The following is a 27,214-nucleotide window of genomic DNA, read 5'->3' on the forward strand; positions in this document are numbered from 1 at the left end:
TTGTGATTGTCTGTGAAAATACTAGTGGTGGTGGTGGGCAGCAGATGGCATTGGTGTAGTTGATGGAAGTGTTGAAGATGGGGAGTTGTAGAGTAGGTGCCCACCCTAGATGAGTCTTTGGACTCCTTGGAGGTGTCATGTAATAATAATAATAATAATAACAAGAAGATGAATATATCCCATGCACCACTAACATCTTTTCCTTGCAGTATTTTATGACATGCACAGATTCGAGCTTCCTCCTAAGCCTGTTTATAATAATCTCCCTTATAGTTCCACATACAGTATACTCTTTCTTGACAGAATGTTCCTCAATTTTTACAATCCAACAAGTCAAGATGCAAGGTCACTTTCCCCAATTGGAGGCATTGTGGCCACCTTATTTATGGATAGCTCTTCTGATCCATATTGAGTTCCACATTGAGTCCCCTCCATCGCATGCTGCCTTAAGTAATTATCTCTCAATAGGTGTATAAATTCCTTTCTGCCATGTGATCTCTCTCTCTTCCTTCCAAGCTGTCTCCATAGTTGAAGTCTCCTGTAATAATCACTCGACCTAGTCTACACAGTTAGCCTAGTGGCTTTGCGCTTCACAACCATATGCCCGGGGAAGGAGTTTCCTAGGTTCAATTCCCATCAACAACGTGAGGAGCTCAAGGATCTTCCTCAGCCAAAGCCAAGTTAGCCAGTCTTGGGCGTGGACAGCAGGGTTTTTCCACCAGTTTATCTGGTGTTTTTCATCCCACAAGCAGGCAAACTGGTCCGAGGACACACACACGGATAACAGTCAGGAATACTGACCCAGCCATAGGTCTGATTCATCAGCCTATGCTGGTTTCAGAGCCCGGATAAAATTGGTGGGGGGGGACTAGATGGTACCGTGAACTCCTGTAAAAAAAAAGGGGGGAGGAACGCTGTATCATCACACAGAATTTATTTATTTATCTTTCAAGGGGCTCTAGGTATGTCTTTCAGATCATACCTGGAGCCCCTGGCTTACAGCAGCAACCAACTGTATATATTTTTTTCTTATTGGCCTTGATCTCATACCAGTCTGCTTCAAATGAACAGCCTCCCTCTCACATTACCCCTCCCCAATCCTATATTTTCTATCTTCCCTTAAAATACTTAATCCTTCACATTCTATCCCTGTAACTACATCATCTGCTGTTAACCAAGTCTCACTAATGCTTATAATTTTTTTTTTTTGGGGGGGGGGATAGCACTTACCAATGCCAAAAACTCTTTCTTCTTGTTTCTATTACTTCTAGCATTAATATATAGAAACTGCAGTTTTTAGATCCCCAACCACCTTTACTTCCTGAATTGAATTGACAACTTTATTTAATATTTTTGCTTGAGAGACTAGATTCTGCACTTGCTAGACATTTGTATACTCACTCATCTCATGGGAGTCTTCACATGTTCACTTGAATCCACTGTAATTGCTTAAGTTTTCCTGAATTGGTACTTCAGCATGCTGGGTAAACAAAGATTTTTCTGGACACCTAACAGCCAAACTATTTAGATTCAGTTCATCAGCTTTGTAGAAATCTTCTTTCCATCAAACACAGGCTATTGATCCACAAACTATACATCATTCCTTCTGCACAACCTCATATTGGTTCGTTTTTCTATCAATGTCCTCCTCATCAGTTCACTTTTATCATAGCATTGCAGGAAACTTACAATCTTCACCTTCTCACTTTTCATTTTTACTTCATCCAACAACTCCTTCACATCCTTTCTCATAGTATACTTCTCACCTTTCAGATGATTAGTGCCACCCAAGACAATTAGTTCTTTCACCTTACCTTTATGCATCCAGATTGCATGAATAATATGATTAATTTTTGTGCCAGGAAAGCATAATTTTGTTACACTTTTATTATGTACTCCTCTGATCACATAGTCCTGGACATAATTTTCTCCTTACCTTGTTTTTCTCCTTTGTTGACATGATCCTGCTTTTTTTCTTCTCAGCCCTTCTAATCTCTTGTTGCATCTGCAACTTTTTGATTTCCCACTTTATCCTCTGAAGGATAACATGCAAGTGCGCTATTTCCTTATTGAGGTCTGTTTCATTCTCCTGCATTTTTGTTGCTGCATGTTCAATATCAATTCCAACATTTTCCATTTTATCGATGATAGTATCTACTCTATTAACATTCACTTCGTTCTATCTAACAGATAAGCTTAGGTGTTGATGGTTATTCATGACTTAAGTTTTAATGGTATTAACAACACTAAACAATTTAATCAAAAGATGTTTTATTAACTGCTTATATTTCGCTGAATTTCAAATTAGCATCATCAGAACACAACACACTTTTACATGCGACAGTGAGTAAGTAAAACAATAAAATTGCAGTGTACAAAAGATCACCTAAACAAATTCCAAAATTAGAAATCACGATGAAGGTAGAACGGGGCATCTATGATCTTCCACCGGCAATGGCCAATAATGTGCGCTTAGATATAGCAAATATTCTAAACAAAACTAAACCACCAAAATGCAATATACCACGTAATGAAATAACTGCCTTAAAAAGTTATATAAGAATAAAAATATTATCATTACAAAAGCTGATAATGGAAATGCTACAGATATCATAGGTCAAGATGATTATAATAAAAAAATGCAAAATCTCCTATGTGACGGTTCACCTACCAAATTATAGATCGAGACCCCACTATGTCTCAAAGAAAAAAAGTCTGAAAATTACTAAAAAAAATTTGAATTCCTGGTCCAAAGAAATCATCAAACAATAAAACCACCCTGTATTTATGGATTATCAAAAATCCACAAACTTAATAATGCCCCTACGCACCATAGTCAACATCTTAGATAGTCCGTTGTATAAACTGGCCCAACAGTTAGCCAAGTCACTTGCTCCTTTTACTGGCAACTCCTTTACTTTTGTAAAAAATTCAGTCCATTTCAAAACACTAGTTAAAAATTGTATCCTAAAAACTTCAGACATAATGGTTAGTTTTGATGTCATCTCTTTATTTACCAATGTACCACATATAGACACTCTGGATGATCCAGTCTAAATTCCCCCTGATATTTTTGAATTATTCAAATTTACTATGTATGCAGGTTACTTAACATGGGGAGGAAAAAATCTACAAACAGATTAATGGTACTGCTATGGTATTAATGGTATCCCATCCGTTTAGCAAACTTTTACATGGAACACTTTGAAAACAAAGTATTTACTACAGCTACATACAAGCCACTAGTTAGGTTACGCTATGTAGATGATGTGTTTGCCATTTGGCCAATGGACAAGACACTTTGGATGCATTTATCACCTACCTAAACAATCAGCACCCCAAAATCCACTTCACAGTAGAAAAAAAAATCTAATAACTGTTTACCATTTCTTGACGCATTAGTCACCTGCCTTTCAGATGGATCACTATCTTTTTCCATTTACAGAAAATTTACACACACAGGAAGATACCTACACTAACAATCACATTATCCAGTCCAATGGTATGGCATTTTAAAAACACTCACACAGAGCCATTTGTTCTAACGATACAGCTCTGACCACAGAATTCAAATATCTGTGCCATACGTTCTTAGCCAAGGCTACAATCCCTACAAAATAGATAAAATACTACACAGCCCCATTACTTTTTCCTCCCCTAATACACAGGAACACAACATTACCATTTCTATTCTCTATGTCAGAGGTACATCAGAAAAGATAGCCAAAGTACTGATGCAACATGGCCTTCACACCACTTTCAAACTGCATATAAAACTAGCAACTGTGATCTGCTCGCCTAAGGATAAACTTCACCCTTTAGCACACCCAGGAGTGTATGAAATTCCCTGTGACTGTGACTTGGCTTACTATGGACAAACAGGAAGATCAGTTAACATCTGCCTTTGAAGAACATAAAAAATACATTCGCTACTATTACTATGGAAAGTCAGGACTGGCAGACCACACTTTGGATACTCCTTCATACAGGATTAGATGGAAGAAAATAAATGTGCTATTTAGGAGTTGTTACAGATCTGAAAGATATTTTTTGAGTCAGCAATGGCTTTGAAGAATTCTCCTAACCTGAACAAGTATGGTTGCATTAATTTGTCAAAAATTTGGGAGACTGTCATCCTAAGAGCAACTCCCACATAGCTGTAATGATTTTTTTTTTTTCAACATTAGAGGGTGCTATAAATAGGACTTTAGATCTTTTGTATACTGCAATTTTATCGTTTAACTTGCTCACTGTCGCTTGTAAAAGTGTGTTGTGCTCTGATGATGATGCTGATTTGAAATTCAGCAAAATATAAGCAGTTAATAAAACATTTTGAAAATTTATTTTGCACTTGGTTAGACTATAATAAATTCAGTTTAATCCTTTATCCAAGTGTGAGCAAACCAAGTTTGCACCTGAAAATATCCTCAGGACTGTAGCAAGGTGGTGCAACTGTTGGCAACTCGGTGCAAAGGTGAACCAAGCTCTCATCACTGTCTCAGTATCTCCCTCCTTGCAGACATGTACAAAAAATTACATCCATTTTCTACTAAATAGTCTCCTAGCATTTGAGTATAGACATAACAAATAACCTAGTTTTATATATATACACTATATAAATACAGGACGTTATTTACATTTCACTTCCTCCCACCACATTTCTCAGAAACTTAGCATTGTGCACATGCTGAAGAACCGAGCTTCTCTCCTTACAACAGATCAACAAGACCTCCAGGAAGAACTATCCCTGATATCTAACAACTTTACCATGAATGGATTTCCTCAAAGACTCATCCACAAGATACTTTTCTCTGACCCCCCCCCACAAAGACAACGAGATGACATACATTATATTTCTATCATCATTATTCCATACTTAGGGACAATTTGTAAATAACATCCTGTATTGGTAGGTTTGCAGTAAACTAAGAGGTTGATACCACCATTCATTAGCTTCTTAATTCAAGTGTCCAGAAATGGTAATTGGTTATCTTTATCAAGTTCTAGAGTGAATTTGATTGTGTGGTGTAAAGAGTTGATCTTGTTTAGAAAGTCTAACAGGTCCTTTTTTGGGTGGTTCCAAACAATAAAAATATCATCCAAGTACCTCCACCATACTGTGGGTTTAGGGCTTCTCTCCTTACAACAGATCAACAAGACCTCCAGGTCTTGAGATAAGATTTTACTTTCAAAATCCTCCATAAAGAGATCAGCACAAGATGGAGAGCTGGTGAGTAGATCTATTGGAGATTGAGATGTTATTCGTAGAGAAACTGAACAACATCTCAATCTCCAATACAAATCTACTTGCCAGCCTGGATGTTGCATCTCTATTCACTAACATCCCTGTGGAGGAAGTCATCAACATTTTAGGAAGTTTGCTCCCACAAAATATTACTTCTCTGTTCCGTCATTGTTTAACATCAAAATTTTTCATATGGAATAAAACCATATATCAGCAATTGACTGGCCTTGCAATGGGTAGCTCTCTCTCTCCATCTTGTGCTGATCTCTTTATGGAGGATTCTGAAAGTGAAATCTTATCTCAAGTAGACCCTAAACCCACAGTATGGTGGAGATACGTGGATGATATCTTTATTGTTTGGAACCACGCAAAAAAAGGATCTGTTAGACTTTCTAAACAAGATCAACTCTTTACACCACACAATCAAATTCACTCTAGAACTTCAAAAAGATAACCAATTACCATTTCTGGACACTTTAAGAAGCTAATGAATGGTGTTTCAACCGCTCAGTTTACCGCAAACCCAGCAATACAGGACGTTATTTACATTTCACTTCCTCCCACCACATTTCTCAGAAACTTAGCATTGTGCACATGCTGAAGAACTGAGCCTCTCTCCTTACAACAGATCAACAAGACCTCCAGGAAGAACTATCCCTGATATCTAACAACCTTACCATGAATGGATTTCCTTGAAGACTCGTCCACAAGATACTTTTCTCTGACCCCCCACAAAGACAACGAGATGACATACGTTATATTTCTACCATCATCATTCCATACTTAGTAACAGTTTCGAATGAGACTGCAAGACTCCTTAGACCACATAAAATAAGAGTGGCCTTTAAACCTACAGAAACGATTAGACAATTCTTAAGATCTCCAAAAGATAGCCATTCTTTCTTCAAATATACTGGAGTTTACAACATACCCTGCTCTTGCGGCTTGAATTACATCGGCCAGGCTTCAAGGAGCCTTGAAATTAGGCAAGAAGAATGCATTGGTGACATCAATAATAATAGAGAAGAAAAATCGGGGTTAGCTTTTCATTTCTCAAGAACGAACCATATCATAGAGTGGGATAGAAGCACAATTCCTTACATAGAGGAGGACTTCCGCTCCCGAATTATTAAAGCAGCCACAACAGTTGCCCACTATATACAAAACTTTAACAGGAACCAAGGACTAATCTTGCCTGTGATCTGGAAGACCCTTATTAGATCTCTTAACTCACCAGAACTGAATTACAGTGCCAACCATAGAATGTTCCTAAATAACAACAAGTGAGATCATGCATGCTCTATGCATGTATTGTACGCACTCTGTTCTTTGTCTAATATAATTGGAATCGGTTGATTATAGTTTGTAACAGTTTTTAACTTTTTAGTGCCTTACATCAGTTATGTACCGTGAAGATGCCGTCAGGCTTAGTTGGTGAAACTAGTTGGTTTAGCATAGTTGTTTCTTATATGTACTTGATCAATATAGCCCAACTAATATATAGATTGGTCTATAATTTGTTGCCTCATTCTTATCACCACCTTTATGAAGTGAAACAATTTTGCCTTCTTTCCATTCATTTGGAACTTGTGCTGTTGCAAGACCCTCTTTAAACAGGTATGCCAAGCCTGAAGCTAACTCCCTGGAACAATGCCTCAAGACATGTGGTGATATATCATCAATTCCTATTGCCTTATTGACCTTAACTTAGCTTACTTAACTCCTCTTATATCTCTAACACATATATATATATGTGTGTGTGTGTGTGTGTGTGTTAGAGATATAAGCACCTCCGTAGCGCAATTGGAAGAACAATGGTACATTGTGCCCTTCGATTGGAATAGGCCTAAGTTCGATTCTCTTCGCGACGGGAGGAATCTTTATCTGGCCGATTTCAATCGAAGGTGAGTTAGCCGATCTCATACCGAGGTAGCAGGGTTTTCTTCTCCCGGAAACTCGGGTTTTTCATCCCGCATGCAGACAAATCGGCCCTTCAGAACACACGCAATTTACAGACAAAAAATACTAGTTGTGGTAGTGGTGGAGGTAGATGGCGTTGATTCGTAGTAGAGGTTCGCATACCATCCATGAACTTAGACACACATTCTCATCATTCCTTCCATGGTGATTTAGTTTCTCTGACTGACTGTATTATATCTCATCCCAATAAATCATTTCTTCAGGCTCCTGATGACAAATCCATTCAATCTGAGGCCTCTTATAATGCATCCTCATATAATTATTTTCTACCATCAAATATCAGGCAATGCATTCCACAATTCAGCCACCCTCCATGCAAAGAAACCACTCCTTATCCTCTTACTCACAACTTCTTTTCATAATACTGAAAGAACCAAGGACAAGGTCCTTCCCCATGTTCTACCAAATGAAAAACTACAAAGTGTCAACCCTGTAACTACCTCTCATTCCCTCAGCTTATCTTCATGACTAACATTGTGCAGTTCTGATACCATCTTTGCTATCTGCCTCTGCACTCTTTCCACAGTTACTTTTATTCCTTTCAAATCCTGGGTATCAACTTTTAAGCCCAATAGTCCAGGTGTGGTCTGATCAGGGCTTTATACTGATATAGAATTAAGGAGATTATAATTTCATTGTATAAAGCCTTGAGCAGGCTGCATATAGATTACTGTGAACAGATTTGATCAAGTTTTCAAATGATTGAAGAGAAATTAGAAAAGCTCCAGAGATGATTGATTAAGGTGATTCGTGGTCTCCGGAACTGAACATGAAAAAAATGGAGGAAATGTAATTTGCAGTGTCTAGTGGAAAGGAGGAGGTTGGGGGCAGGGATATGATTGACACATATGAGTTGGTAAGGAATTATTACCAGACTAATATACAACGATTTTTTCTTAGAACGGGGGAGACAAACAAGTGGCCATTTTCCTGGAAACTGTATAAGGAGGGTGGAAGCAGGAATGAGGTGGAATAGGTTTTTTTTGTATTTAGAGTGGTATGTGATTGGAATCCATTGTCTGAGAGAGTGGTGAGGGCAGAGACAGTGAATGCATTTAAGGTGGTATGATGAGCTAGGTGTGTGACAGTGGAACCTTGTATAATGAGTCTTTTGACTCCATGGAGGTTTGATGATGATGATGATGATAATAATAAGAAGAATAACAGGTTACTTGAAAAGTATTGAAAAAGAATTAAGTGGCTAAGTAAGATTATCAAATAGATAACTCAAAAGGTATACTTACCTAACACTACAAGTGTGCATGTACTGAAAACTTCACCACTATCATTGTATGCATCACAGGTGTATATACCTGCGTCTTCTGGGAAAATTTCAGCCATAATAAGTTGATGGGTTTCTCCTTCACTTTTGTACTGAAAGTCATCACTAGATTTAATTTGTTTATCATTATGTAGCCATATTACATCCACTTTGGATGGACCTATATAAATCAATATAAAAAAATATTGTTAAAATTATTGAAAATTTCAATGATTGTTAAAATGTTCAAGATTAAGTTAAAATATTAATAAGTTAAGGTTTCTGTGGCTTGATATTTAAGGTATGATAAAATATAAAACAGAACTGAACTTATCTTTTATATAATCATACAGAATCTTAAACTCATTTGCCTGTGGCATTCAAAACATACTACTAGAATGCATTCCACTTGTCCACCACTCCTCATGAAAAGTAGATACCCCCTTGCTCCCACATAACATCCAGAAATGGTCTCATATTTTTTACATCTTACCCTCCTTTCTATGTATAATCCCATATATATGGTTCTTACAAGATCCTCTCTTCAATTAAACATCTTTGTGGCATCTTCTATTTTCTGCCTATCTATGAAACACTGACATTTTCACTTTTCTTAGTCTTTTTTTTTTTAGTCTTAGTTTTTTTCCCTGAATGAAAATTCAAAGTTTTGATAATGCCTTAGTTAGCTATCTCTGGATAAACTTCCTCATCACAGTAGAAAATTTTTTAAGGTATGATGACTGCATTATTAATATGAAAATGATTGCATTATTGGTGACTGCATTATTAATATCAAAACAGGAATCTCTTTCTCATCTGCCTAAGCTGCAAGTCTACTTAAATCATCCTGGAAGTACTTGTAACATCAATGTCTCTGTCTATCTCATTCTTGCCACTTGCATTTTCATTAAACATTTGAAGACATGTCTCTTACAATAGTCTATTCTATATGTAGTCTAATCAAGTCCTTGTAGTGCAACATGTAACTTGTGTTTGTTGAATGTTGTCGTAATCATGATAAGAATCAGCGGTGCTGGAATGAGTCTTCTTTTTCACTGTCTTTCTGTTTTGATTTGGTGTTTAATGGTTTTGCAGCAGCAGCTATAGCTATAATCTGCCACTACACTTTGAAAACCATGCATATTTTGTGTTTTAAACAAAATGAGCAGCTGATATATAAGTATAATACAAAAAACGCTTTTTTATATTATACTTTAAATGTATAATAATAAAAGCAATATATAAATACCCCTAAATGAATAATGGTTCTAGATAAAATTATAAAAATCAGTCATCATGATGATCGTCAAATTCCTGATATGTATCCTCAAGAAGTGTACAGGATAATTATGATGGTACTACATGAAAACATTACGCCATTCCTAACTTCCAATCAACAATTTTCCTCCAAATTAATCTGTTATCTGTCAAGATTCCAATATTATCAGATCTTATATGTCTGTCTTTTAAGGCACTTTTATCTGTATCAATCCATCTACTTTTTGGTCTTTCTCTGGATCTTTTTCCTGCAAACCTGGCAGAGAACACTTCTTTTGCTAATCTTTTCTCTCAAATTCTGTTTAAGCGACCATACCACCTGAGATTAGCTCTACCAACATATTCCTGAATGCTAACAATAATAAGTTCATTGTCATTGTTAGCATTCAAGAATATGATACCAGATATTCCTGAATGCTAATTCAGGAATATTCAGTATCACATTAAAAATGATCCTAATTTTTAAGGATCATTTTTAATGTGATACTGAACTAATATTTCTCAGAACTCTCATATCAGAAGTCTCCAATCTTTAATCAAGTGTCTTATTTTTAACCCAGCTCTCAGATCCATAAGTTAAAATTGGTTTGAACACTGTCTTGTATACAGCTAATTTAGTGGTTTGACTAATTTCTCTCTTATTCCATATAAATTTATTAATTTGACTTCCTACCATACTGGCTTTGTTGATTCTGTTCTCTATTTCCATAGTTAATTTACCATCTTCATTTAAAATCATGCCTATAGGTTCTCCATTCACAATGCAGTTGATATTTTCAATGCTTCTGCCTATTTTCATTGTCTTTGTCTTGTTATTGCTGACCTTCATACCATATCTATTACAACAGTTATTCAATTTAGTAAGGGAATCTTGCAGACTTGTAGCGGATTTATTTAGAAGTATAACATCATCTGCATACAGCAAAGAGCTGAGATTAACATCACCAATTCTGATATCAGATTTAATACCACTTTCCTTCATAATGTGACCCATATAGATAATGCATAACAGTGGAGATAATGTGCACCCTTGTCACACACACCTGATTTTATCTCAAATCATCTTTCTGTACCTCCTTCAATTCTAACTGCTGACTTACAGCTCAAGAGGGACAAATGTCTTAGGCAACATGTAACAGAGGGAACAAGAAGTTCAAGAGTTTTGGATTTGGTTATAGCATCAGAAGAGTTGATAATAACTGAGATGACATCTCTCCCACCAGTTGGAGAAAGTGACCATTTGGTTTTGACTTGGAAAATGAATAGACATGCAGGAGTATCAAAGAGATGGCAACTTTTGTGGAATTATAAAGCAGGTGATTATAATAGACTTAGACGTCAACTTTGGGAAGTTTCATGGAGGGAGGAATTGGAAGGCCGAGATATCATTAGTGCGTGGGAAATTGTGAAAGAATATTTGTTAGCAGCAATGGTAAGTTGTATACGATGAGTGAAGAAGAGGACACAATTTGGAGTAAAGTGGATGACAAACAATATTAAACAGGAATTGCATGCGAAAAAGAGACTATGGAAGAGATATAAGGAGACAGGTGAAGAGAAGATGTATGAAGAATATAAGACACAGGCCAGAAGAGGGACTAGTATGGTAAGGAAAGCGAAACTGGAATATGAGAGGAGATTGGCCCTAAGATCCAAAGAAAATCCTAGGGAATTTTTTAGCTATGTCGCCAGTAGGAGGAGAAATGACTGTGGAAGAATGATATTGTGGGATAAAAATGGGAATAGAGTGACTGATGCAAAGGACATAGTGGAATTGTTCAAGGAACACTTTATTGGAGTATTTCATCCTGGAGGAGTCAGTTTTAATGCTAGAGGGATAGGGCTGGTTCGAGGTTTAGAGGTACAGGAGGAGAGTGTGTTTCAGATACTGAGTATTCTGGATGTCAGTAAAGCTTTGGGACAGGTATTTCACCACGAGTTTTGAGAGAATGTGCTAGGGAACTGACAGTGCCTTTAACCTGGCTTTTCAATGAAAGTCTGGCTGCGGGAAAGGTACCCAGGGAGCGGAAGGAAGGTAAGATAGTGACATTGCATAAGGGTGGTAACAGACTGGAAGTGTCTATAGGCCAGTCCGTGTGCCATCAGTAGTTGTTAAGATCTTGGAGAAAGTAGTGAGGGACCGTATACAGCATTGGGCAGATGAGGGTAATGTTATCTGGGAGAATCAACATGGATTTGTGAAAGGGCACTATTGTTTTAGCAATATGCTAGCCTTTTATAATAAGGTTACAAGAACATTAGATGAGGGAAGGGCATATAATGCAATTTTCTTAGACGCAATTTTCTTTGACCTTCTATCTAGCTTATTCAAACCCTGCAAGAGGATTTGAATAAGCTAGATAGAAGGTCAAATGAATGGGGGTATCAGTTTAATGCAGCAAAATGTAAGGTCTTGAGGTTTGGGAAACATCGATGGGATGCTGCTTTCTCTGTGGGAGGAGTTATACTGGAGGAAGTAGGGGAGACAAGAGATCTGGGGTTGATGATTGATAGAAACCTGAAATTTAAGGGACATATTGCAAAGGTGGTGAAGGTAACATAGAGGATTGCTGCAATTATGAGGACACTGACCTGCAGAGATAAAAGAGTTATTATTCCGTTGTATAAGTCTCTGATCAGACCACACTTAGACTACTGTTCTCAGATTTGGTCCTCAGGATTTGAAGGGGATAAATTAACTGTGGAAAGGATACAAAGACGGATGACAAAGATGGTTTCAGGACTGTACAAGGATAGTTATGAGGATCGGCTGAGGGAATGTGGACTGCAGAGGTTGGACGGATAGAAGAAGGAGAGGTGATATGATTGAGACTTTTAAACTGTTGAGAGGTGGTTACAGGGTTGACGCTGGGGAGTTCTTTCGCTTGGTTGAACAGTGGGAAGGAGTGATGACAAGAGGCCATCCCTGGAAGTTACGAAAGGAAACTGTGAGCAAGAGGGTGAGGAGTGGTTTCTTTGCGTGGAGGGTGGTTGAACTGTGGAATGCATTGCCTGATGGAGTGGTGAGAGCGAGAACGGTCGATGAGTTTAAGGAGTGGTATGATAGACTTTGTGTTTCTTAAGGGGGGCCTCCCCCTTGATGAATCTTGACAGACTTTATGTTCTTAGGCAGGACCTCTCACGATGAGTCTTTTGACTCCATGGAGGCCTGAATAATAATAATAATGTATTGCTTGATATAATGTCCTGTTTACACTATAACCGTAGCAGTTGACGAGCTTTTCTCTTGGCACCTTGTCATATGCCTTTTCCAGACAACAAAACTCAAATACAGATTCTTGTTATATTCCCAATATTTCTCAGATGTTTGTCTTAAAGTGAAAATCTGATCCTGACAACCTCTATTTGGCCTGAATCCAGCTTGTTCTTCACTAAGCCTCTCTTCCACATTTTTTCTTAGCTGTTTCTCAAGTATACTTGTATAAATCTTACCAGGAACACTCGGTAGGGAAATACCTCTGTAATTCTCAGTTTTATTTCCCTTTTTATGATGGGTACTATGAATGCTCTGCTCCAATCATCTGAAATTCGACCCTCTGACCATGCTTTCTGAATTATGCAATGCAACTGCTGTAAAACTTTTATACCTTCATATGTGAGCATTTCTGGCCAAATTTCATCTGTTCTGCCTTTCGACATTTCAGGTTTGTGATTACTTTTTCTACTTCAAGTATGGATATGTACCTCTGATTGCATTCTTGTTGGGAGTTTTTTTTACCACCGTGCTGACACTGCTTGTTTCATTTAGCAGTCTTTCGAAGTAATTACTCCAGACATGAAGAATATCTTTATCTTCAGTTTTCATGTCAAGCTGGCTTACTTGCCAGGTACTTTCAATAAGCTTTCTTCTTTTCCTTCACTGTCTCTTTAATTCCTGAGTCCACCATGAGGTGGTGAAGTTCTGATTTTTCTATCTTTACAGACAACCCCCACCATATTCCTCTCTGGCTGAATCAATCAGTTTTCTTTAGGATTTGTCATTGAATCTCCAAGGTTTGGTTCTTGTTTCCAAATTCTTTCATTTTTTCTTCAATATGTTTGTGCATTTGAGTCTACAGTTCACCTCTGAAAGCTGCTCAACCTTGATTCGCTTTAAAACTTTCTTACACACTCTTCTTTTCAATATGAAATTCAATTTTATCCTGTTCAAAACTAATTTCTATTTACAGAGGATTTCTATTTGAAATCCTCTGTTTACTCAAGAGTAAACAGAGTATTTCAAACAGTGGGAAAACATCACTGTCAAATATAACATGGTCCATGAGAAATTTCTTATTTCTTGCATCTTCTCTCCATGTGAATTTGTGCTCATTTTTATGTTGGAACATGGTGTTAGTAATAACTGATCCATGTCTGGAACAGAAATCCAGCAGTCATTTACCATTATTATTATTTAGAACTTTCTCCAAATTTTCTATATGTCTGGTAATCATTTCCTACTCTTCTGTATAGGTCTCCAACAAGAACCAACTTTTCCTTTTTCATTGAGCCAGCTGCCTTCTCTAATCCCTCAAAAAATTTCTTCATTTTTTTCCTTGGTAGAATCTTCTGTGAGGCCATAAATCCAGTTCCCCTATGCTGATATTTGTCCACATCACTTCACTTGATTGAAGGTGAGTTAGCTGATCTCATACAGAGGTAGCAGGGTTTTTTCTCCTGGGAACTCGAGTTTTTCATTCCATGTATAGACAAATTGGCCTTCATAATGCACACAATTTACAGACAAAAAATACTGTTGTTAGTAATGATGGGCGGTAGATGGCATTGATGGTAGTGGTGTCATAGTAGAAGAATTAAGTAGTAGTAGAGAGCATGAGATGTGTTTAGTGAAGTAGAGTAGATTGCCCTTCTGCAATGAGTCGTTGGACTCCCTGGAGCTGTCATGTAATAATAATAATATTGCCCCACTCACCACTGAGCCATACATGTATACCCACTATCCTGCAAGAAATGACCATGCTTTGGAATGGAATGGCAGTGTTATCCAATACACTATACAAACACAATAGCAAGCCTTCAGCTCTCTCCCCAGACCATGGGGAAGGAAACTTACTGAAGCACCCATGATCCTTGCAGGCAAGCCCACTAGCTGGCCATCCAGGACTGCCCTTTTTGTCAAAGCAGAGGCCAAAGTAGTGCAACACTACAAGAACCCTCCCCTCCCCTCCACCCTTTCTAGATCTCCATGGGTCACACCATGCAGCAGCAATGTATTGGATCCTAGTGATGGTAGTCTGGAAGACAGGATAGTGAAAAAGACTCAGGAGAAGTGGGTCAGGAAAAAAAAAAAAAGAGGAAGAATGATAAAGGCTAATACCATTGCAGCAAACTATACACAACAACAGCATGCCTTCAGCCCATGGGGAAGGAAACTTAGTGAAGCACCCATGACCCTTGCATGACCCAGATCTTGAGAGAGAGTGAATGTACTGGCTGTGATTTTCAAAACAGATTTCTTAGCTATAGAACTGAGAGAATATGTATAAAATGATGCACTTGCTTTTGGTTGCATTTAATCTTTATATAGTGAATGTTATCTCTCAACATGTATCTCAATAGTATTTACTGTTTGTACTGTACAAGGAACATGTGCATGATGTGCATGCCAAAGTGAAAAGCTGCTTTGAGGCATATATGTCTGAAGCTTGTAAATGAAGTTAGAACACATGCAATTTACAGACAAAAAGCTAGTTGTGGGGGTGGCAGGTGGTGGATGGCATTGATGTGGATGATTGGTGGTGGAGGTTTGGTGTAGTGGTGAAGACAGAGAGTTGTTGTATAGTGGGTATCTTCCTGCAATGAGTCTGCACACTCCTTGGAGGTGTCACAAATAATAATAATAATAATCCAGAGGAGAATATAGCAGTATTTGATGTGCAAGTTTTCTTCGATATGGACAAAATATAGTTCATATTGGATGATCTAGCACACAGAGAGAGAGAGAGAGAGAGAGAGAGAGATCAATTCTGAACTCGAAATGACAGTAATGGCTTTTATCTTTCATTCACTTTAATGAAAAGATTAGGAATAGGTGATCTTCTCTAATTGAGTAATGGTGGATATGATACAACCAATAGAACATACTGTTTCTGGCAGAGGCATAGATCTATGACTCATAATCCAGTTTTTATGGTTTAAATGTACAATAAAGATGGAAGAAAGAACATTGATCTGCAACTGAAGAGATGAAACATGGTGTGAAAGTTATTCTGGCATTTATCTCTCAGCTAGCATGTAAGGGATGGGTATAAAAATATCGCATAATTGTGATTTACTTACATTTATTTTTTATGGTATTATATATTGAGTATAAATTTCATAAATAGGATTTAATTTTTGTTTCGTGATAAAACTTTTTTTTTTTTAAATTAATTCTTTGTATGTATTTATTAGGCAGTTGTATGCCCTTAAGCAGTGGAGTAACAAAAGAAACTGAGATATATTTAAATAGTCAACTTTTTTTTTACCATCATATTATAATTATCAGGGAATTACTTAGAATGTAATTCCTTAAGCATGTATATTATATTATATTATGTCTATCCATAAGAGTGTTCCTATGTGATGATACATTATTCTAATGCATAATACTAGTGGCGGTGGATTAAATGATGGAGATGGAGAGTTGTAGGTATCTTCCATCGATGAGTCTTTGGACTCCTTGCAGGTGTCACATAATAATAATAATAGCAATAATTGCCATACCCATGGCAGCCATGTTGTTACTTGAGTGCAGAACTTGAATGCAGTGAGAATGGAGAAAGTGTCAGTGAACAGGAGCATATGTTAGTGGGTGAACAGGAGCATATGAGAAATTGAGTAAACTGGTATTAATAAGGCTGTAGAACTTGTTGACATATCACTTCATGTTTTGAGGAAATGTTCCAGAGAGTTAACAACAGCTTTGATGCGCATATTTAACATGAGTCTTACATTAGGCCAAGTTCCAAAATAGTGGAAAGAGGGTGGTGTATATGTTTTGGGTTTAATGGTGCAAGGACAGCTATGGTCATGCTCTGCCAGTACACAGGGTAATAAATAAGCAGCATCTATAGGTCTAAAAATCTTATATAAAAACAAATGAAGCATGTTTTAGCAGCACACAAGGTAAAAAATAAAAGAACATAAATAGATATAAAAATAAGTGCTGAAAAACAAATGTAAACAGATGCAAAAAGGTGTATTAAAAGGGTAGAAAATTAATAAAACATCCATAAAAAACAGGTTTTAAATGCATATATACAATAAATTAAACCACTAAAACCAATATGTACATAATTTTTATAAGATTGTAAACATTGGGATGTAAGGTATGGGTAGTAGGGATAGCACCTCTGCCTGCTCAGCAGTTGCATCAAATTATTTGATGGCTGGGTGGAATTGGTCCCCCCACTGCTCATGCAACTCTCACTTATGGCTCCAAGTAGCTGGTAGAGTGCACCACCGGCCACACCTTGGGACTGTGCCTCGACTGGCATGCAAAACTAAGTGAGGGTATCAGCATTTTATGTTGTAGTGAAGGAGAGTGTCTCCTCCTCCTTGTTGCACTTGAACACTGGAATGGCAGAGTTAGCAGATGACCAAAATTTAATTTGACAATGGTAATGAAGGCATGACAGCAAACTATGTGACATAGTCCAGATACACTTCAAGACAAAACAGAGATGTGACCTGTCACTGTGAAAGAGACTGGAACCTCACCACGTAACCTTCCATAGTAAACCATGAAACATAGAACCATGTTGGATTTAAGCAATAGAGACAAGGTTGAACACTCCGCAACTTTTGTCTCTTGGAAACATTACAGAGAAGAAGAGAAAGAAACTGGGGAACATAAGACAGATACTATGAAAATAGCATATGACGAAGATACCTTAAACCCTCCAGGCAGAGTATCTCCTGATCCTTCATGTCTGAAAACCAAGAATCTTCTCTTCAGGCTTGCAACTTGGAATGTAAGGACTTTATATGAAGCTGAGAAGTTAGATGTACAAGAACTTGAAGCAATGAAACCTGACATTGCTGATATCAGTGAAGTCAAATGGACTAATAGTGGAAAAAAACAGAAAGAGCCATTCAATTATATACTCATGTGGAAACAGTCATAGGAATGGAATAGCATTTGTACTAAAAAAAATAAGATTTATTTTTAGGTTTTAATAAAAATATATGCCTACTTCTGATTACCCAGATGAAGATGTAGAATGTTTCTATGAAGGCATTCAAAATGCACTTAACAATGTGAAATCAGATGACATAACGATCATTATGGGAGATATAAATTCTAAAGTAGGCTCAGAAAAGATCTCTTCCTGCATGGGAAATGAGGGCCTAGGACATAGAAATCCAAGAGGAGAAAGATTAATATAGTTCTGTGAAGAAAACAATCTGGTAATAACAAATACTTTATTTAGCCACCCTCCTAGAAGACTTTACACATGAAAAACTCCTGGAGACAGCTGTAGGAACCAGATTGACTATATAATAATTAAAAAAAAGATTCCAGAATAACATCTTACAAGCCAAAACATACCCAGGGGTTGATACTGGATCAGACCACAACCCCATGGTCATTAAAGCAGCAATAAAATTAAAGAAAACAATGAAACCTATAAACATAGAAATATATGATCTTGGCTCTTTAAAAATCAAGAAATACAAGATAAATTTTTAAAGGAACTGACACAATCCACTGCTGTTGACGATCCTGATTCCACCAAGTATCCTTACCCTAAAGATGAGATTGAGGATAGATAGCAGAAATTTAAAGAGGGTATAAAAAAGGCAGTAAAACAAACAATTCTCAAATTTGAGAAGAAGATGAGTACCCTGGATGAATGACAAGATACTGAAAATGATGGAGGAAAGAAAGAAACACAAAAATTGTGCTGAATGCAAGAACTTAAACAAGGAGATAAAGAAAGAATGTAGGATTGCAAAAGAACTATGGCTCAACAACAAATGCAAGAAAATTGAACTTTTGGACAAAAAGCACAAAACCAGAGAGCTTCATGAAAAGTTAGGGAGCTAACTAGCAAATCTTGCAAAAGATAGGCTCTCATTGTATTGAAGATACCAGTGGAAACATCCTAATGGAGAAAGACAAAATAAGGGATAGATGGGTAGAGTATTCAAAGGAACTCTACAATCATAATAGAATAGATAAGCTGATGCAAGAAGATTTGGAGGGGCCTACTATTCTTACCTGGGTAGTAACAAATGCCATTAGGAAACTGAAACCAGGAAAAGCCCCAGGAATGGATGTAATTATGGCAGGATATCTAAAGGCTTTAGATGATAAGGCTATAAGACCACTGAGTGACATATGTAACAAAATATACGAAACTGGACACCTGCCAAAAGAATTTAAGCACTCCACAGTCTTACCCATACCTAAACAATTGAAAACATTCAAATGTGACGAGTACAGAACAAGCAGTCTGATCAGTTAGATAGCAAAATTTATATTATATATCATCCTAGAAAGAAATAAACATAAAATCGAATTAGAAATTAATGAAACACAATCTGGCTTTCAGAAAAATAAAGGAACTAGAGAAGGACTCTTCAACATAGAACTATTATAGAAAGATATCTGGAGAAGCAGAAAGAAGTCTACTTATGTTTTATTGACTACACAAAGGCCTTTGACAATATACAACATGAACAACTAATCAAATGCATCAGAAAATTAGGAGTAGATGGTAAAGATACTAGATTACTGATAAATCTATATTGGGAGCAAACTGCCTCAATAAAAATATCAGGAGAAACTTTGGAGGAATTCCCAGTAAGAAGGGTGCCAGAGAAGACTGTTTTTTCTCCTATATTGTTTAATCTCTATACCGAAAATATCTTCCAGCAATTAGAAGAATTTAAAGGAGGTAGGAATATAAACAACTTAAGATATGCAAACAATACAGTACTGCTAGTGGAAAATAAAAAAAAAATCTTCAAAACCTACTAGAAGAGAGGCTGAAAGTAAGTGAAAAATATGGACTTAATTTCAACTTCAAAAAAACCAAAACTATGCTGGTAACAAGGGAAAATACCCGATATAAATATTAAGATCAGAGGAAATACTTTAGATCAAGTAGAGAGTTATATATATTTGGGTCAACTAATTGCAGAGAATGTAAAGTGTGATAAGGAAACCATTAAGAAAAGGAAAACAACCTACCTTGATCACATACCAAGGCATGAATCCCTACAAAAAACACTTCTAGAAGGAATGATACAAGGAGGAAGACAAAGAACAGAAGCACAAAACCATACATGGTGGAAGCTCATGGTAGGCAACCTCCTGGAAGGAGATGACATCTGACAAGACAAGAAACATTGATACTCTGTAAAAATGTAAAAGCTGGAGTGACACTTCGTGAATCTGATAAAATCTGTTTATATGTATAGGATTCAGACAGATTATGAATGTGACTCAAATAATGAATGCGCTGCATGGCAAAACAGTGGCAGTCAATTAAAATAAAAATGATTGTTAGTCTGGTGGCACACAACTTGCACATAAACACATCATCATCCCTCAAGAGGAAGGAGTGTAAGATGACAATGACCTATGCAGGAAGGAGCAAGAATCTCTTCATAGTCTTTGCATAAACTACCACAATTTAATCTCAGGCTTGTTTAGATATAGCTTATTATGGGTTTTTATGCAGCTTTGTACATCTCATTTCCTATAGAGATCTTTGTGAATCTGAATATATTATGCACCTTTGATAGTGATGTAATCTTGTTGAAAGTATTTTTCACTTGGTTAGACTATAATAAATTTAGTTTAATCCTTTATCCAAGTGTGAGCAAACAAAGTTTGTGCCTGAAAGTATCTTCAGGACTGGGGTATTATATGGGTTATTATAGTCTAACCAAGTGAAAAATAAACTTTCAACATCTTTCTCTAAACCCAGAGTAATTTAATAAAAAGGTGGCACACTGTTTGGCAACTCCTATAGGTAGAGATGACCTTGCTAATGCTTCTGCTTGGTATCTCCACTTGGGCCTGGCTCCCACTGAAAAGACCTCAATAAAGGTCAAAACTAGTCTGGGTAGTAGCCCTTCCCTTAATGCGTAACATTATACATATCCACAAGGAGATGTGTTTTGCATTATGGGAGATACTGAGATAGGAGTGATGTTAGCTTGCTCCACCTTTGCAATGAGTTACCTGGTGTTGTACCACCTTACCCCAGTCCTGAAGATACTTTCAGGTGCAAACTTCGTTCGCTCACACTTGGATAAAGGATTAAACTAAATTTATTGATGTAATTTTAATGCAAGCTTTATTGCATACAGCTCATACAGATCTGTTGTGTTGTGCTATGCTGTCTTCCCAGACAGTGTAGCACAACACAAAAGGCCATTCACCAAAGAGGGGGGAGGGAGGATATCTGCTCTGGAATGGCTGTTGTATTCTCCAGTGCTGTTTGAAAAAAACAGAATTTGTTATTTTTCTATTTTGCATTTTTGGGCAGAAAAACTTGGGGGGAGTGGGGATGGAAGAAGATATTGCCGATGTTTTAGCAAATATTTTATTATTATTATTATTATTATTATTTGACACCTCCAGGGAGTCAAAGACTCATCGAGGGAGAGTGTGCTAACAGCATCGAATGATTGGTCCCCTTCCAACTACTAACCGCGCTCAAACTTACTTAACTGAGCCATTAGTAGCAGAGGCTCTACCAATCGACCAACCTTTGCCAGCAGAATTTAGTTTAATCCTTTATCAAAGTGTAAGCAAACAAAGTTTGCACCTGAAGTATCTTCAGGACTAGGACAACTCGTGACAAAGGTGGACAAACTTCACATCACTTGCCATAGTATCCCATAATGCAAAGTACATCTCCTTGTGGACATGTATAATGCTATGCATTATGGGAAGGGTCACTACCCAGACTGGTTTCAACCTTTATTGAGGTCTCTTCAGTGGGAGCCAGACCCAGAGATGGTGATACTAAGGTGGAGAAGTGATGCAAAGAACTCTCCATGCAAAGAACCTACTTCTCACTCCTCTGTTCAGATCCTTCTTATACATGTTGGAGTCTGGCTCCCACTGACGAGACCTCAATAAAGATCGAAACCGGTCTGGTAGTGGCCCTTCCTTTAATGCATAACATTATACATGTCCGCAAGGAGATGTGCTTTGCATTATGGGAGATACCGAGACAAGGAGTGATGAGAGCTTGGTCCACCTTTACCACGAGTTGCCTCAGTCCTGAAGATAATTCAGGTGCAAACTTTGTTTGCTTACACTTGGATAAAGGATTAAACTAAATTTATTATAGTCTAACCAAGTGGGAAAAAACTTCCAAGATCTTTCTCTAAATCCAGAGTAATTTAATAATAAGGTGAGGCAACTTGTATAGGTAAATATGACCTCTCCATTGCTTCTACCTTAGTATCACCACTTATGGGTCTGGCTCCCACTGACGAGATCTCAATAAAGGTCGAAACCTGGGTAGTGGCCCTTTCCTTAATGCATAGAATATACATGTTTGCAAGGAGATGTGCTTTGCATTATGGGAGATACTAAGACAAGGAGTGATGAGAGATTGGTCCACCTTTACCATGAGTTGCCTCAGTCCTGAAGATACTTCAGGTGCAAACTTTGTTTGCTTACACTTTAAACTAAATTTATTATAGTCTAACCAAGTGGGAAAAAACTTCCATTACTGCTCCCTAAGTGCCTGAACAGCAACTGTTTATCCATTATTTTCTAGTTGGTGGTGTATCTGCTTTCATTTTCCAGATTTTCTCCCATATTTCTTTACTTTTCGATGATCTTGTTATAGAAGATGTATAATGGATCCAGGATTCCTTCTGGCTCTGATGGTTAGATGTTTAGGGAATTACAGTTATTGCAGCTTGTATAATACACTCTGTAATGTGTTTCACTGCATTTCTAATAGACAGTGAACTGACTGTTAGCAAATTAAATTTTGCTATAATAGAGAAGTGGTCAATAATGTAGTTACATGGTTGCCCATGTAAAAAAAAAAAAAAAAAAGTCAGTATCACAGGGAAATGTTCATTGAACTTTATAAAATCAGAAAGGAATTATAATTACACCAAACAACAAGCTGATAAATAAATTGAAACAGATGGGATTGGATAAAAGACTTTTGAGTTGGATCAATGACTGGCTGTCACATAGGTATCAGAAAATTGTATATGGAGGTGCAGTATCCCAAGAGAGGAAGGTCATTAGAGGTGTGCTGCAGGGGTCAGTTTTGGGACCACTGTTGTTCAATTTGTATACTAATGATATTGGGATGGGTTTAACCAGTGATATATAGCTATTTCCAGAGATGATACAAAATTGGGGAGAGCAATGCGGAGTCAAGTAGATATTGTGGCCTTACAGGAGGGCTTGAATAGATTGCATGAATGGGCAAGTAAGTAGAATGTTCAGGTCAATGTTTTAAAGTTCAGGGTTTTGAAATTTGGTAAGCAGCAATGGGATGCAAAGTATACACTTGGTGGGGAAATTTAAAGGAGGTAGAGAAAATGAGAGATCTGAGAGTGGTGGACAAGGACCTGAAATTCAGGGGCCACATTGCACAAGTTGTGAAGATATTACATCAGATAATGGCAATGATGCGAAGGACACTGACTTGCAGAAATAAAGAGGTTATGATGCCATTGTATAAGGCCTTGATCAGGCCTCATATGGATGATTATGCACAGATTTGGTCACCAGATTCTCATCATGATAAGGATACGTTAGAAAGGGTCCAGAGAAGATTCACAAAGGTGATCAGTGGTCTTTGTAAGAAGTATGCAAACAGATTGAGAGAATGTAAATTGCTAAGCCTTGTGAATACGGATAGGGGAAGAGGGGAGAGGATATGATCGAGACATATAAGCTATTCAGGGGTTGTTATCAGGTTGACACGGAAGAGATTTTTCATAAAATTGGAGGGGGAACAAGAGGCCATTGCTGGAAACTGTATAAGGAGGGTGTGTGAGGAGCAGGTTCTTTGCATGGAGATTGGTTGGTGAGTGGAATGCATTGCCTAAGTGTGTTGCAGATGTAGACACGTTGAATCATTTTAAGGCAGAGTTGGATGAGCATTGTGTGTGATAGTATGTACCTCCCACGATACATGTTTGATTTCATGGAGGTCAGATGTTAATAATAATAATAATAATAATAACCTGGTTGGCTGAGTAGTTAGCATATCCACTCTCCAGCCAAAAGGCTGCAGATTCGAATCCCGCCGAGGGCATGGATGTTTGTGATTGTCTGTGAAAATACTAGTGGTGGTGGTAGGCAGTAGATGGCATTGGTGCAGATGATGGTAGTTGTAGTTTGCTGTAATTGGTGGATTGAGTAGTGGAGGTAGAGAGTTGTGGAGTGGGTGCCCTCCCTTGATGAGTGCTTGGAGGTGTCATGTAATAATTATTGTTTTGAGTCATTTTGGTAATAAAAATGGTTCAATTAGCTTAGAAAAGAGAGAGATTAGAACTTCAAATTGTTTTGCTAATACAAATTGAAATCGAAAAACATTTTTATCATCAATTAATCTTGAATACAGGAATGTATTCAGGGCAAGAAGCTGGGACATTGATTAATACCCTTGGAGGGTAATGGATGACAATGCCATAGTTTTTTTTTAGCACCTCCGTAGCACAATTGGAAGAACGACGGTACATTGCGCCCTTCGATTGGAATAGGCCTAAGTTCGATTCTCGTCGCGATGGGAGGAATCTTTATCTGGACGATTTTCAATCAAAGGTAAGTTAGCCAATCTCATACGGAGGTAGCAGGGTTTTTTCCTCCCGGAAGCTCGGGTTTTTCATCCCTCATACAGACAAATCGGCCCTTCAGAACACATGCAATTTACAGACATAGAATACCAGTTGTGGTGGAGGTGGGTGGTAGATGGCATTGATGGAGATGATTCGTAGTAGAGGTTCGGTGTAGTGGTTGAGACAGTTGTAAGTGTCCTCCTATGATGAGTCTTCGGACTCCTTGAAGGTGTCAGGAATAATAATAATAATAATGTCTTAACAGTGGAAACTGCTGCAGTGAGGTGTCCTGAATTATAATTTTAAATTGTTTGGCAAATAAAAATTTCCCAGTTATAGTGAAAAGAGTTGAAAGAATTATTTGTGAAGCAGTCTTAAACCTAAAAATGGTTCTAACAATTAAAAACTGAAAACTAATTTCCCTGCTTTCTATTATTAATATTTTCATAACCTCCATGGAATCAACAGAGTCATTGTGGATCAGCAATGTGTCTAACTTAATTATTTTTAAGTTATTTACACTCCTAGCATTCACAGTGCACTCTGGCAATGCATTTCACCAGCAACTCTCCATGTTAAAAAATCTACTCCTCACACCCTTCTTAACCACATCTTTATACAATATCCAGGAACAGCTTCTCATGTGTCCTATCTTAACATCTCTTTTCATAATTCCTTCTGTATTAATCTGATAGAATTCCTTAACTAACTTGAAGTCTCTATCACATCTCCTATTTTCCTCCTATCCACCAAACTTTGTAATCCACATTTCCTGAAGCACTTTTCATAACCAACAGTCTAGAGTCCTGATATCAGTTTGGTCATTCATTTTTGAATCTCCGGTGTTTTCACATCACAATGAAAACCAGGCAACTAAATCTGAGCACAACAACCCATGTGTGATTGGACCAACGTGTTATATAGAGGCACTGCCTCCTTATCCCTACATGTCATTGTACTTTTTATCATAGCAGCAGTATGATGTTCAGTGTTTGCAAAACATGCAATTTTCTCTAAGAACTTTAGTACACTGTCTACCATCACCCCAAGATCCTGAATCGCATCTACTTCCTAAGTACAACTCTCCAATACAGTATGTAGTCTTATATCTCTGTACCCCAAAGTGTAACAATTTGCATTTATTAACATCAAAACCTAGAACCCCACTCATCTGTCCAAGTTAAAAGGCAGTGTCAACATCAGCAATAATCCTGATAATTCTACTAACTTTGCATCATCAGCAAACATTTGAAGATCCTCAGTCAATTACACATGAAATATTAACAAATAAGTTAAACAGTAGGGCTCATGAACAGAACCCTGAGACATGCCACTGGTTACCTTCCTTTTCTGAGATACTGCTCCATCATACAAAACTTGCTGGTATCTTTCAGAAAGTAAATCTTCAATCCATCTAACCAATCTGTTATCTAATCCCATTTCTGCAGCTTATACACTAATCTGTCTGGTAATCTATCAAATGCCTTTGCAAAATCCAAGGAAATCACTGTATATGAATCTCTGTTATCCACATTCATCACTTTATCAGAAAATGTAAGCAGATTACTGAAGCAAAACATGCCTTTCACAAACCCATGTTGACAATTGTAGAGAATTTTATGTCCATCAGCCTCATATTGCATTCTATTCTTGACAAATATTTCCAACACTATGAACATAACTGCAGATATACAGATTGGTCTATAATTGGAAACTTCTGTCCTAGAACCATACTTGTGGAGATGTATTATTTTGCCTTCTTTCCACTTCTTTGGAATCTCCCCCACTGCAAACCTTTCTTTAAATAACCAGGTTGATGGCATAGCTAATTCTGTTGGACATTATTTAAATCTTCTTCTTCTTCTCTTCCATCTAAGACGGGTTGAGTCTTCTCTTGAGCAGGATCTTTCAGTCTTCTCTATTCCTTGCTGTTCAAAAAAGTTCCTTATATGCTCTGCATCCCAAGATGTTCTTTATTAATTTCAGCCAGGTAATTCTTGGTCTTCCGGGTCTTCTTTTTTCAGTTGGAAAAGTACTGATTAGGATGTTAGGAAGTCTGTCTGCACAGTGTGGCCAAACCATCTCAGTTGTTGTTTTCTAATTTTTTCTATTATTGTCTTTTTATACAATAGTTCTTGTCTGACTGTGATGTTTGTTTTCTTTTCTATCCAATTTGTTCTATTTATTTTTCTTAAGCATTTCATTTCAAATGCCAGTAGTTTTTTCTCCTCTCTTTTCTTAACTGTCCACGCTTCTGCTCTATAAATGACTGTTGGTATAATTATTGCTTCATATAATTTGATTTCGGCTTGCTTAGATAGTTTGTTTGTTTTCCAGATTTTCTGTAATTTTCCCATGGTGGTCCATCCTATCGCTATTCTGTGTTTGATTGTTTTGAGTTCATCTGTTGTTTCTGTTAGTTTTGATCCAAGGTATATGAAATTGTCTACTTGTTCTATTTGTTCTCCGTTTAGGGTGGCTGAGATGGTAGTTCCGTTCCTCCCTATTTTCATCACTTTTGTCTTTTATATATTTATTGTCATATCATATGTTTTACAGGTTTCATTTAGCTTGTTTATCAACTTTTGTAGTTCATTTGGGGTTCTTGCAAGAAGGACAAGATCATCTGCATATTTGATATTATTTATGTTTGATTTATGACA

At 37.3% G+C, this 27,214-nt stretch overlaps 1 protein-coding gene across 1 annotated transcript in view; it reads right to left on the reverse strand.

Moving 5' to 3' along the window:
- Positions 1-27,214, reverse strand: part of LOC150096673 (twitchin-like) — a 2,440,784-nt gene that overhangs the window by 43,962 nt on the left and 2,369,608 nt on the right. The window contains exon 129 of the mRNA XM_090408679.1: positions 8,470-8,667. Within this exon, the coding sequence (XP_090264805.1) occupies positions 8,470-8,667 (198 nt within the window). The remainder of the gene's footprint in view (positions 1-8,469; positions 8,668-27,214) is intronic.

The sequence above is a fragment of the Typopeltis vanoorti genome, chromosome 18 (assembly GCF_054136105.1).
Source record: "Typopeltis vanoorti isolate ZY-2024b chromosome 18, IOZ_Tvanoo_1.0, whole genome shotgun sequence".
Classification (NCBI taxonomy): domain Eukaryota; kingdom Metazoa; phylum Arthropoda; class Arachnida; order Uropygi; family Thelyphonidae; genus Typopeltis; species Typopeltis vanoorti.